This window comes from Corticium candelabrum, chromosome 12 (assembly GCF_963422355.1).
Source record: "Corticium candelabrum chromosome 12, ooCorCand1.1, whole genome shotgun sequence".
Lineage (NCBI taxonomy): Eukaryota > Metazoa > Porifera > Homoscleromorpha > Homosclerophorida > Plakinidae > Corticium > Corticium candelabrum.
The window spans coordinates 1,122,501-1,135,000 of NC_085096.1; the positions used below are offsets into that span (position 1 = coordinate 1,122,501).

The 12,500-nt window shown below is 41.4% G+C and overlaps 3 protein-coding genes across 3 annotated transcripts in view; 2 read left to right on the top strand and 1 right to left on the bottom strand.

Moving 5' to 3' along the window:
• Nucleotides 1-364, bottom strand: part of LOC134188289 (ornithine decarboxylase antizyme 3-like) — a 4,426-nt gene extending 4,062 nt beyond the window's left edge. The window contains exons 1-2 of the mRNA XM_062656486.1: nt 240-364; nt 1-125 (exon numbers count right to left, since the gene is read on the bottom strand). The exon at nt 1-125 is cut by the window's left edge and continues 44 nt beyond it. Coding sequence (XP_062512470.1) covers nt 1-125; nt 240-364 — 250 coding nt within the window. The remainder of the gene's footprint in view (nt 126-239) is intronic.
• Nucleotides 365-377: 13 nt separating this feature from the next.
• Nucleotides 378-10,201, top strand: LOC134187953 (COMM domain-containing protein 4-like). The gene is made up of 9 exons (XM_062656135.1): nt 378-402; nt 463-534; nt 5,378-5,443; nt 5,512-5,551; nt 7,296-7,415; nt 8,011-8,091; nt 8,159-8,220; nt 8,404-8,518; nt 10,067-10,201. The coding sequence occupies exons 1-9, from the start codon at nt 400-402 to the stop codon at nt 10,108-10,110; spliced, it is 603 nt and encodes a 200-aa protein (XP_062512119.1). The 5' UTR covers nt 378-399; the 3' UTR covers nt 10,111-10,201.
• Nucleotides 3,463-4,502, top strand: LOC134188204 (uncharacterized). Its single transcript, XM_062656403.1, has one exon. It carries the CDS (start codon nt 3,467-3,469, stop codon nt 4,391-4,393), a length of 927 nt encoding a protein of 308 aa, XP_062512387.1. The 5' UTR covers nt 3,463-3,466; the 3' UTR covers nt 4,394-4,502.
• Nucleotides 10,202-12,500: the final 2,299 nt, after the last annotated feature.

A 12,500-nucleotide genomic window follows, 5' to 3' on the forward strand; every position in this document is an offset into this window, starting at 1 on the left:
CCTCTTCGCTGCCTCCCTCGCTCGTTATTTCGCTTATAGAGACATCAGGAATACCAGTCGAGTCCACGCGGCAAGTGAAAACAGTCGTTAGGGAGAGTACGATCCCTAAAACCGCAGTAAATGGCCTGAAATCGGCAGAAAAACTGCCGTAAACATCGTTTACATTGAGGGGATCTTGTCCCCGATAGGAGACGGTTGTTTTCTGCGTTGATAATCCGTTGTGACGGGATTTTGATCACCTCGTAGCAGTAGAAACAAAGAAGTTGACGTCACTCCGACAGTACGTTGTAGAACATAAATGCCCGGCTAATTCAAAGCGATTACCCGTATGTTGAGACCCGTATATGTAACTAGCATGCAACATTGCCCGTATCTACGTTATTGCCCGGATACAACAACATGGTGAGTCGTTCTTATCTGGAGTTTTCGTTACAGTAGCGACTGGGCTGATGTATGTTTTAGAAATTTCGTTTTTGTGGAGATCTTGACTGTCCCGACTGGGTGCTTGCGGAAATCAGCATTCTCTCTAGACTCGTTAGTGAATTCCTTTTTTCATCCATTCATGTCTCTGCTTGTCTGTTTGTCTCTTTGTTTGCTTGTGTGTCTGTTGGTTAAGATGTCAAGTAGTGCACTTTTTGATTTAATAAACAATCTGTGTCTGTTTGTTTGTATGTATGTCTGTATGTCTGTCTGTAGGTGTGTGTGTGTGTGTGTGTGTGTGTGTGTGTGTGTGTCATCCCGGATAAGAGATGGCGGCGCCCGGAGTTCGCTAGGCTCCGTGGTTGCTTGCCTTGATTGTGGAGAAACTTGATTGAAAGTCGGTTTCACAGTGCAAGATCAATAGTAAATAGCAAGTCTAAGCTCATTGTGGTCGTTGAGCGAAGGATATTTAAATTTCTTTCGCTAACGTCTACGAGAAGGAGGACTAGCTGCGGGACACACAAGGGAAGGCTACCCTTCAAACCCACGAAATCGACGTCTACTGGTCGTCCCGGTTCTCCGGTCCATCAGTGGGAAATCGTTTTCGTCAGAGTGAGCGTACGGCCTGGACATCCGGACCTTCACTATAATCTATTCAACGTCTAACTCTCCTTTTCATATCGCTATTTGTCATCAAAAACAGCTAAGTGTCATTACTCAGGTGAGAAATCTACAAGGCGGTTTACAGGCTTCCAAGGTGATGACAGTTGACATCAAGAAAATTGGTTGTTGGAATGTGAGGTCTCTGATTGATCGTGAATCATCTGAATGTCCTGAGAGAAGATCAGCTTTAATTGCTACTGAACTGCTTCGTCTTGGAATAGATGTAGCAGCACTTTCAGAGACTAGACTTGCTGAACAAGGCAGTTTTGATGAGACAATTGGAAATGACGGGTATAGATTTTACTGGTCAGGAAAATCAGTGGGTGTGAAACGTGAGTCAGGAGTTGGTTTTGCCATCAGAAAACATATTGTGAGTAAACTTTCTGACTTGCCCATTGCACTTAATGATCGAATGATGACTTTGAGATTACCGTTAGTCAAAGACAAGTTTGTGACATTTGTCAGTGTTTATGCTCCAACATTAACATCAGACGATGCAATAAAGAACAACTTTTATGATTAACTACATAATTTGCTAGTCAAAATTTCACCAGATGATAAACTCATTCTCATGGGTGATTTTAATGCCAGAGTTGGTTGTGACTATGAGTCTTGGCCAGGAATCATAGGACGTCATGGTGTTGGGAAAGAAAATGCAAATGGTCGTCTGTTGCTGGAGCTCAGTTCTATCCATCAACTATGCATCACTAATACAAAATTTCAATTACCTGACAAATTAAAAGTGACGTGGAAACATCCTCGGTCACATCGTTGGCATCAACTTGATCACATCATTACTAGAAGGAAAGATGTGCAAGATATACAGCTAACACGTGTTCTTAGAAGTGCTGAATGCTGGACAGACCATCGTTTGTTAAAGTCAAATGTCAACTTCAGGGTTGTTTCCAAAAAACGGTTTACCAAGTATTCAATGAGAAAGTTTGACATAAATCGTTTAAATGATCCGAATATTGTTACTTGCTTTGAAAATCAACTCAAAGAGGAACTTGAGTTGTCAAAAGAAATTGAAGGTTCATGGAATAGACTCAAGACTGCTGCAACAACTGCAGCAAACAAAACCATTGGGTTCAAAAAGAATAAGAGAGAAGACTGGTTTGACAATAATAATGATGAAATTCAAGATCTCTTGGAAAAGAAACATGCTGCTTTGGCTAAATTGCAACAAAATCCACGCTCTATTGAGTTGAATAGAGTTTTCCAAGAGCTGAAGAGGGAGACCCAGCGTACATTACGTCAGCTACGTGATCAGTGGTGGGAAGCTAGAGCAAATCATTTACAGAACTTAGCAGACAATAATGACAAACGATTTTATGGTGAATTGAAGAAGATCATTGGTCCAACTTATATGTGCTCTACTCCTTTACGTCATGAAGATGGTCAACTACTAACAAGTAAAACAGAGATACTTGATCGCTGGAAACGTCATTTTGCTTCTCTGCTTAATAGGGATACAACAATTGCTCCATCATTTTTAGATGCACTTCCACAGCAACCGCTTCATCAAGACATGGAAGAAATACCTACACATGATGAAATAGACTGTGCCATCAAGTCACTAAAACTTGGAAAAGCTGCTGGTCCTGACGGTCTTGCTGCTGAGTTTTATCAGAGAGGAGGCGATGTCTTTTTTGAAGAAGTTGTCAAGGTTATTCATTGTATTTGGGACACAGAAGAAATACCACAGGAAATCAAGAATGCCACCATAGTTACAATCTTCAAAAGGAAGGGCGATAAAACTGACTGTGGTAATTGGCGTGGAATCTCATTACTATCCACTGCTGGAAAAGTTATATCAAGAATACTGTTGAATAGGCTGGTAGATGCAATTGCAGAGGAGATTCTTCCTGAGTCACAATGTGGCTTTCGACGAGGTAGAGGCACCACTGATATGGTGTTTACTCTAAGACAAATTCAAGAAAAAAGCAGAGAACAACAGAAACCGTTATATATGGTGTTTATTGACCTGACAAAGGCATTTGATTCTGTCAATCGTGATGCACTTTGGAAGGTATTACAGAAGATGGGTTGCCCACCTAAATTTGTTAGTTTGGTCAAGCAGCTGCATGAAGGTATGACAGCAGAAATTGTTTCTGAAGGGGAAAAATCAGAAACTTTTCATGTGCAAACAGGAGTAAAACAGGGCTGTGTGCTAGCACCCACTCTTTTTGCCCTTTTCCTCGCAGCTATGCTGACAGAAATGAATCGTATGGTGGACCAGCAAGGTGTGTTTGTTGAACATCGGATAGATGGTCGACTGTATAATCTTCGAAGGTTAATGGCCAAATCCAAAACAACAACCACAACACTTAGAGATCTACTCTTTGCTGATGATTGTGCTCTTGTGGCACACTCTGTGAATGACATGCAGGAATTGGTACATGCTTTTGAAGACGCTGCTAGTAGTTTTGGCTTGCAGATAAATGTAAAGAAGACTGAGTATATGTTTCAGCCAGCTCCTGGTACAACAAATATTGCTGAAAACATCTACATAAATGGTGAAGCATTGAAGAAAGTGTCTTCTTTTTCTTATCTTGGTAGCGTCATTTCAGACGATTGCACAGTTGATAGAGACATTACAGTTCGTTTGCAGAAGGCAAGCAAAGCATATGGTGCATTACAGAAAAAACTGTGGAGTCAACGAGGTATACAGGTAAAGACCAAACTCAAGGTGTACAAGGCAGCTGTGATCTCAACACTTTTGTATGGATCGCAGTCTTGGCCGTTGTACAGAAGAAACGTTCAAGAACTAGAGAAATTTCACCTTCGTTGTCTTCGACGAATCTTAAGAATTCATTGGACTGAAAGAGTGACAAATGCTGAGGTTCTGAAAAGAGCTGAATTGACAGGCATTGAATGCATGTTGATCAAACAACAACTGAAATGGGTCGGTCATGTTGTCAGAATGGATGACAGAAGATTTCCCAAACAGGTGTTTTATGGTCAACTTCCAAATGCTCCAAGAAAAGCTGGTGGTCAGAAGCTGAGATACAAAGATACTGTTAGACATAACCTGCAAAGGGTTGACATTAGACAAGATAATTGGGAAGTGCTGGCTTCAGAGCGTGTAGTCTGGAAAGGAAAGATAAATTCAGGTTTAAAGAGTTTTGAGGAAAAGCGAGTGAACAAGATGATAGAGAAGAATCAGTTGCGTCACAATCTGTTGTCAGGAATTACAGCTACTGAATATATTTGCAGTAAATGTCAAAGAGATTGTCGTTCACGGATTGGTCTCTTGTCACATGAGCGTGCCCACAAAAGACGAAAAGACAACTCTCTTAGTGACAAATGACTAACTTAGATGACTGTATTTATATATACGTATTGGAGAGGAGTCGTGAGCTCGAAAACGAGTAGCGAAGAAGAAGAAGTGTGTGTGTGTGTGTCGGTCTGTCTGTCGATCGTCTGTCTGTCTGTCTGTCTGTCTGTCTTTATGTCTGTCTGTCTGTCTGTCTGTCTGTCTGTCTGACTGACTGACTGTTTGTCTGTCTGTCTGTCTGTCTGTCTGTCCGTCTGTTTGTCTGTCTGCCTGCCTGTCTGTCTGTCTGTCTGTCTGTCTGTCTGTCTGACTGTCTGTCGGTCGGTCGGTCTGTCTGTCTGTCTGTCTGTCTGTCGGTCTGTCTGTCTGTCTGTCTGTCTGTCTGTCTGTCTGTCGGTTTGTTTGTCTATCTGTTGGTCTGTCTGTTTGTCTGTAGGTTTGTGTGTGTGTGTCAGTCTGTCTGTCCTTTTTTCTGCCTGTCTGTCTGTCCAATACATATATTTTCAATATTGAAATCTACCTACAACACAACTATGCAACTTTACTGTCTTTCTATTCGTCTGTCTGTCTATCTGTCTGTCTGTCTGTCTATCTATCTGTCTGTCTGTCTGTCTGTCTGTCTGTCTGTCTGTCTGTCAATCACATATATTTGAACTTTTATCTATGATACATTTTGCAATGCAGGGAGCTATGTACTGTCCAACTACTACTGTTCATCAACTAAACTAAGCTAAAATTGAAACTCGTGTAAAACAAAATGAAGACTACACTTAAAAGCTACAGTGTACAAGCAAAGCCTTCAGTACCAGCTAGTGGCTGAAGTGACTGTCTGTCTATCTGTCTGTCTGTCTGTCTGTCTGTCTGTCTTTCCGTTTGTATAGTTGTACTTTGTGCAGTCTGTACGGGTATCCTTTATGTTTGTATTGTTCTTGTTTCTTGTGGCATTTTTGTGTTTTTATGTATTAATTACTGTTTGGCTTTGCTGTTGCCTCTTGGTCAGTATATTCTGTTTCGCAGACTTCAGTGAAGATGAAACTTCTTTGTAACCAGATTGTCCAGGATCTTGTCAGTGGAAGCATGGATGTGAGTGATTTACAACAAAGTTGAATTTTGTCGATGTGCATGGTGTTGTGTTGATGCTTGAATTTTAGTATACCAAAGTGTTCAAGATCACTGCCGATGCCAAGTTTGGTAGGCGATTGTTGTGGTGTCAGAGAAATATATTATTGTCTTGGAGGGATGCATCTCTACTTGGACTATTGTATTGGACGGATGCATCTCACAATACATTAGACTATTGTATTGGAGGGATGCATTTCACAATACACTAGACTATTGTATTGGAGGGATGCATCTCACAATGCACTAGACTATTGTATTGGATGGATGCATCTCACAATACACGAGACTATTGTATTGGAGGGATGCATCTCACAATGCACTAGACTATTCTATTGAAGGGATGCATCTCACAATACATTAGGCTATTGTATTGGAGGGATGCATCTCACAATACACTAGACTATTGTTTCAGGGAGAGGTTCTCCGTTGGCATGATCAAATTTCAGCACAGTTCTCTGATTCCAACGTATATTTAAACAGCAAGGTGCTACCGACGTTTCGGCTGTTGTACTACAGCCATCTTCAGGGCAAATATTCAAATACTAGTAAATACAATAGAGTAGTTGTGATGTCATAAATACAAGTAACCAATAGTTGACCAGAACTATCTACACTAAGATGTACAATTATGATGAAACTTGGACTAGTGATATGTTGTTGTAGTCTTCATGAGACTTGCCCAACATTTTGATAGTTCCATTCCCTCATCCCTATTGATAAGTAGATGTTGTTGGTTAAATTGAATGTGTAATGCCTCTTTCATCCTAAGTTGTAATGTAGTAGATGCATGCGCTAGAATACGTGTGCCATCTCAATCCATATTACATGTGTTGATTCGACCATGTGTGTTCGGCGACTGCTGATTTCTCATTTTTCATTTTTCTGCAAAGCTCCTTATGTTTCTTTAGTCTTGTTGCTAATCTCCTTTTTGTCTCACCAATATATGTCTTTCCACAGGCACATGGTATTTGATAAATGAGATGTGATTGATGTTCTTTAGGTATGGGATGTTTAACTTTGCATAACATATTCCGAAGATTTCTCCCTGACTTAAATGATACCCGAATATTATATCCTTTGCATATTCGTCGAATATCCTCGCTCAATCCTGAGATGTAGGGTAGAACTATAGATGCACAGAAGGTATCTGGAGTAGAAGTTGAAAAAGATGAAGATTGAAGTGAAGGATGTAGAGCTGAATGAATAAAGTTGCTGGGGTATCCATTGTGCTGTAATACTTGTAGAAGATGATGCTGTTCTTGTTTCAAGTCTATGGGGGATATGGTGACATTCTTGGCTCTATCATAATGGAATGGAACTATCAAAATGTTGAGCAAGTCTCATGAAGACTACAACAACATATCACTAGTCCAAGTTTCATCATAATTGTACATCTTAGTGTAGATAGTTCTGGTCAACTATTGGTTACTTGTATTTATGACATCACAACTACTCCATTGTATTTACTAGTATTTGAATATTTGCCCTGAAGATGGCTGTAGTACAACAGCCGAAACGTCGGCAGCACCTTGCTGTTTAAATATACGTTGGAATCAGAGAACTGTGCTGAAACACTAGACTATTGTATTGGAGGGATGCATCTCATAATACACTAGACTATTGTATTGGAGGGATGCATCTCACAATACACTAGACTATTGTATTGGAGGGATGCATCTCACAATGCGCTAGACTATTGTATTGGATGGATGCATCTCACAATACATTAGACTATTGTATTGGAGGAATGCATCTCATAATACATTCCTCTTCATTCTTGTGGGTTGGGAAGGCATATTTGTGTTGTATTTAGAGATGTCAGACGTGAAGGCTGCTGTAGCTGCTTTGATGTTTATTGTATCGAGTGCAGCCAAGTACAATGTTGATAGTGAATCATTAAGCAGCGAGTTACAGCAACTTGGACTTCCAAAGGGTAAGATTTCTTGTTTGCAAAAGAAACAAGATAAGTTGTTTTGGTTTAGAAAATCTTTACTGTTTTTCTTTTTGTTTGTTTGTGTGTGTGTGTGTTTGTCTACTTGTCTGTCTGTCTGTCTGTCTGTCTGTCTTTCTGTCTGTTTGTCTGTTGGTCTGTCTGTCTGTCTGTTTGTCTTTTTTGTCTGTTTGTCTGTCTGTTTGTCTTTTTTATCTGTTTGTCTGTCCGTTTGTCTGTCTGTCTGTTGTTCTGTTTATTTGTCTGTTTGTCTGTCTGTCTGTCTGTCTATCTGTTTTCTTGTTTTTCTGTTTGTCTGTCTGTTTGTCCGTTAATCTGTCTGTCCATCCGTCCATCTGTTTGTCTGTTTGTATGTTCGTCTGTCTGTCTGTTTGTCAGTCTGTCCGTCTGTCTGTCTGTTTCTCTCTGTCTGTCTTTCTCTATGTCTGTCTGTCTGTCTGTCTGTCTCTCTGTCTGTCTGTTTGTCTGTCTGTTTGACTGTCTTAATTTTTGTTGGAGTGATGATAATTGTCTTAGTTTACTTACTCATACAATTGATTTCGAGTCAACTCTAACCCGGTATCATATCTTCTCATAGAAAGCTCAACTTCTTTGTGTAAGTCATACGGCGATGGTCTCGATAAATTACAGAAAACATTTAGAGACCAGAGTCTTCGCTGTGAGTGCTATAGCTAATCTGTAGTTGTTATATTGACACTCTGCTTACTATCCATGTTGCTCTGCAGTATCAAGATTTCATTCTGTTGACTGGAGGGTTGACTATGTGATAAGCTCTAGTGAAGTGAAGGTATTGCTTGTCAAATATTCAGTTGACTTACGTTTGCATTGTTTTGTTATCCATTTGCTGCATCGTTTGCCTTTTTGTTGGTTCTAACTTCTGTGATCTTCAGTGCAGTTTTCCACCATTTTCTACTAGATAACTGAATGTTTTTGACTTGTGTTTGGCTTATTGCGTTGTGTTGTGTGTTAGGCTGTAGAGGAGCCGTGTGTGCAACTGAAAGTGAATAAAGTTAGTGATACAACTGGTGACGTCGAGTCAACAGTGTTCGCGCTGTCTCCTACAAAGTTCCGACTTCTTTTGAGTGGTAAGTGATGCATGTTTGTAAGACGTTTGTATAGGAACAATACATCTCACAATACATTAGACTATTGTATTGGAGGGATGCATCTCACAATACACTCTAGACTATTGTATTAGAGGGATGCATCTCACAATACATTAGACTATTGTATTGGAGGGATGCATATCACAATACCATACACTATTGTATTGGAGGGATGCATATCACAATACACTAGACTTTTGTATTGGAGGGATGCATCTCATAATATCTCACAATACATTAGACTGTTGTATTGGAGGGGTGCATCTCACAATACACTAGATTATTGTATTGGAGGGATGCATCTCACAGACTATTGTATCGGAGGGATGCATCTCACAATAGATTATTATATTAAAGGGATGCATCTCACAATGCACTAGATTGTATTGGAGGGATTCATCTCACATTGGAAGGATGCATCTCTTATACCCCGTTTACACGAGCACTTATAAGCAGGCCAGCCTGGGCTGGCTCAAGTACATCGTATAAACACATGGCCTGCTGGAAAATGAGCCGTGCATGCTCATTTTAAAGATAGCGTGGAGCGAGACAGAAACTCTGTGTCTTATCCTATTGTGAAGCGACGAAGATGAGCAAGAAATCTAGCTTTGAACTCTATTCCTGCAACAGTTGCCTGGCGATAGATCTACGTCTCGTATAAATAGTACAACGCCGTGTATATGTCCTACACATTTCTCAATGTGGCTATTGTAAAGCTATAGAGAAACAACACAAGCACCTTGACTTCTGTCCAACTAATGCACGTTAAAGACACGCATTGGCTTGCTTCTACAGAGTGTGTTGTGTAGATGCGGGATTGGAATACTGGGCTGGCATTGGCTGGCACGGCTCGGCTCGGCTTAGTTTGCTATGTGTACTCGTGTAAACAGAGTATTACACTGTTTACTGTAGTGATGCATACTGAAACACCACACAATAGATTGAACGTAAGAAATTTGCATTCGTAAACAAGATTTCGTACTAAGTGTGTGGTTTGCTCCCATGACCTTTAGTCAGCTGTATCATCCTGCGATTAACTGGAAATCTAAAGATGGCCGATAAGTTTGAAAGATGGCTAATAATATCATTGACCTCAAAGTTTCTTGGATCCACAACTTAAAATTCCTGCAATAACTTTGTTGTCTAGTAGCCAGTGAGTTGCAAGAGCAGCCTCTTCATTAGATGTTGGGAATGTCCAGTTTGATTCATATCACCACCACCACATAGTGGTGTCAATGTTGTTATGCTGGTATTAGCAACTGATAAGAACATTCTCTGGATGCTTGTCACTCAATTGATTAGTGATATGGATACATACCAGATTCAATGCCAACTAGCTGTATTCCAGAGCTGCACCTCAATGTCTTACGATATTGAAGGACACTCGTACACACAAACATACAAATGACAAACAAACGTTTTACGAATTCTGATTTTACCATCATTGTATCTACTGTACAACACAATAAATGTTTAAACTCTATCAACGAACTTGTTGTAACTTCTCGATGTTCTTCTCATGTTTAGAGTTGAAACAAGCACAGACAATTATGGATTCCATGACAACATGATGAATGTTTACTGTTGTTTTGGTGCTGGTGTATACAATAGCTTTCTGTCTTTGCATGTGAAATGAATGGTATGTTGTTGGTTTCCTACTAACTTGCGTCGGATGCGTCTTTGGTGTTATGCATGCTACCTTGACATCCAGAGCTTTAGGTATAGTTCCACGTGGGCGTTAGCTTATTATACCCTAGGCGATTGCCCTGCAATAGAGAAAACCTGCCATCCCTATTCACGTCTGATGTTGAGTTTTGTTGGGCAGTACATGTAGGATGACACTGTTGGATGATGATGACATGCACAGACGCATATTGTGCTGGTCGGGCTCATCAACGTCCTGTGTGCTATGCATGCTAACTTGACATCCAGAGCTCTGTGTATAGTTCCACGTGGGCGTTAGCTTATTATACTCTGGAGGATTGCCCTGCAATAGAGAAAACCTGCCATCCCTGTTCACATCTGATGTTGAGTTTTGTTGGGCAGTACATGTAGGATGACACTGTTGGATGATGATGACATGCACAGACGCATACTGTGCTGGTCGGGCACATCAACGTCCTGTGTGCTATGCATGCTAACTTGACATCCAGAGCTCTGTGTATAGTTCCACGTGGGCGTTAGCTTATTATACTCTGGAGGATTGCCCTGCAATAGAGAAAACCTGCCATCCCTATTCACATATAATATTGAGTTTTGTTGGGCAGTAGGATGACAGTGTTGGATGATGATGACACTCACAGACGCATACTGTGCTGGTCGGGCTCATCAGAGATGCAAATTCCTTCGGACGGGTGACGTCACAAGCTGCATACCAAAAGTCGACGTAGAACGTTATAATGCACGCGGGTATATACACTCATTGAAAGACGTCAGACAAACGTGTTCGAAGAATGCTATTTCAGCATGTTCCAAGTCACATGCTGCCTGATCTAGACGGGGAGATACCAGGGTATTTGCTAGGATGGAAACAAGTACCCGGATGGATGTTAGATTGTGTGTACATACAATGGAGACATAGTATCGTCAGATGCCTAAAATGGACACCAGCGGAAATGGCAATTAGTGTTCACGTGATTTAGTGATCTTGGCACCAGTGAAAACATGCACTGGTGCAGAGGGCTACAAACAATTCGATGTTCTCGATCGTTTTAGCTTCAAAGGCTTCATGTCATCATCAAGACAACGAGGAAGAATGAGAACACACCCGCGACTGTTAAAGGTGTCCTCCCCCATTTAGAGAGAAAGGGGGCGTAGCGATCACACTGCTATTGCCTATTCTAAGAAAACCCGCGTCTAGACGACGGAATGCCGATCGACCTCTCTATACCCCAAATCTTGGGAGGAAAGGGTCTCCACCGCATGCAGTGGCGTCGTGAGGTATATAAAGGTGACACGGCGCGCTGTGATGCATCAGAGTTGTGCAGTGGTGATTGAGAGTGAAGACGAGTCGCTTCAAGCAACCGAGTATGGTCATTATGGTCAGCACGTTGTGTGTGAGGCTTCTTGCGGCTTTGTTTCTCATCTTTTCGACTTGTTCGTGCAACGGACAAGAAAACTGCAAGGTTGTATATTATTTAGTGTAAATATACACGAGTTTGTCTATGCACACGCGTTTGCAAGTGGCTAACACACATTCCTTCTCACCTCATTAACAACCATACACCCGGCACATCTCGATTGTTATGCTCCTACGCGTTCTTCTTACTACAGCTGCTCTGCGGTTTAAACTTTTCAACATGCTCGCGTCTTCATGCAGCCACAGCAGCAGCTTGTTCTCGCATTCAATTCCGCTCTAGATAAACATTGCAAGTGTCGACCATCATGAGCCTTTTCATCTAGAGTAAAATCAATTGCGGACCGTACAGGGCTTTCTTGTCGGTGTGGAACTCTACCAAAGGCGAGAAGGTGATCACTACCAAGCACTATGAGAACGGATTCGCTCTGAGGAACGTCACCGAGCACCCAATCACGCTGCAGAACCTCTTCCGGCCTTTTACGCAAATCTCCAGAAGTGTGTACTACGTGACCTTCTCGGGTCGATATTTGTCTGTCGACGAGAAAGGCTTTCTCTCCGTGAAGGTACTCATCTCTGCCACTAATGAATGCCATCGTTTCAGCATAGGCGTAGGAAGTTGTCAAGGTTTGGGGATGCAAAAACATTGTACGATAGTGGAGATTCCTTGGACCTCCAAAATTGGGGAGTCCAACTCTTGGGGTTTATAACATTTCTGAGACTTTGTCTGTATTCTAGCAACGCCACATCAACTAATATTGGGCTCCATAACCTAACCCAGCCCTCACCACTGATTACAATCGTGTACAACACAACTGCATGCATGCATGCATGCGTTGGGAGTAACGCAGCGAGGGAGGAAACAAATTGGGAATCCCCTGCCCC

What these genes read in the sequence shown, in the direction of transcription:
- LOC134187953 (XM_062656135.1), top strand. An exon ending in TCAGCATTCTCTCTAGACTC is followed by an intron (nt 535 to 5,377) that starts GTTAGTGAATTC and finishes TCTGTTTCGCAG; the next exon opens with ACTTCAGTGAAGATGAAACT. An exon ending in TTGTCAGTGGAAGCATGGAT is followed by an intron (nt 5,444 to 5,511) that starts GTGAGTGATTTA and finishes CTTGAATTTTAG; the next exon opens with TATACCAAAGTGTTCAAGAT.
- LOC134188204 (XM_062656403.1), top strand. Translation starts at nt 3,467, where the DNA reads ATGCAGGAATTGGTACATGCTTTTGAAGACGCTGCTAGTAGTTTTGGC.